We start from the raw sequence: 712 nt of genomic DNA on the forward strand, positions 1-712 counted from the left end.
TCACTGCGAGGCGGACATGACGGACAGCGGGGACAGCAGGCCGCGGGCGCTGCCCACCACCAGCAGCGGGGCCCCGGGGGCGCGCGCCGTGGCCGCGGCCGCTGGCTCCCGCGGGGCGGCGCCCGGCCCCTGGCGGGCCTGGTCCGCGGCGGCGTCGTCCCCGCCCTGGTGCTTCTTCACGTGGCGGCTGAAGACGAAGGGGTGGGTGGTCTTGAACAGGCACTGGGCGCAGCTGAAGGTCTGGCGGGGCGCGTGCTTGAGCTTCTTGTGCAGGTTGAGATTGTCCTTGCGCTTGCAGCTGTAGGCGCACTGGTCGCAGTGGAAGGGCCGCTCGCCCGTGTGCACGCGCACGTGCTCGATCAGCTTGTTGGCCGTCTTGGACAGGTAGCCGCACTGGTCGCACTTGTAGTGGTTGCCCAGGCGGTGCTCGCGCGTGTGCGTCTCCAGCTCCAGCTGGTTGGCCTTCACCGCCTGGCAGATGCGGCACTTGTACTCCATCTTGTAGTGGGTCTTGAGGTGGCACTCCATGGCAGCGGGGCGGTTGGTGGAATAAATGCAGAATGGGCACCTGCGGGGGAGGGGCGGGGCGGGGGGAGGGGGGAAGAAATCTAGGCTCGAGGGGGTATCATCCGTAGGATGGAATTAATTAACTGCTGGAAATAGAAATCCCAATTTCACTAGATTTGAGTTTGGTGTGGTGAAGTTACAGGAC

The 712-nt window shown here is 65.3% G+C and overlaps 1 protein-coding gene across 1 annotated transcript; it reads right to left on the reverse strand.

Moving 5' to 3' along the window:
• Positions 1-7: 7 nt before the first annotated feature.
• On the reverse strand, positions 8-564 carry LOC106002836 (zinc finger protein 513-like; the record flags this gene model as incomplete). The annotated part of the gene is made up of 1 exon (XM_013037601.1): positions 8-564. A coding segment is annotated over exon 1 (521 nt), but the record flags the coding sequence as incomplete, so codon positions are not given.
• Positions 565-712: the final 148 nt, after the last annotated feature.

Source organism: Dipodomys ordii, unplaced genomic scaffold, assembly GCF_000151885.1.
Source record: "Dipodomys ordii isolate 6190 unplaced genomic scaffold, Dord_2.0 Scaffold1000002942, whole genome shotgun sequence".
Lineage (NCBI taxonomy): Eukaryota > Metazoa > Chordata > Mammalia > Rodentia > Heteromyidae > Dipodomys > Dipodomys ordii.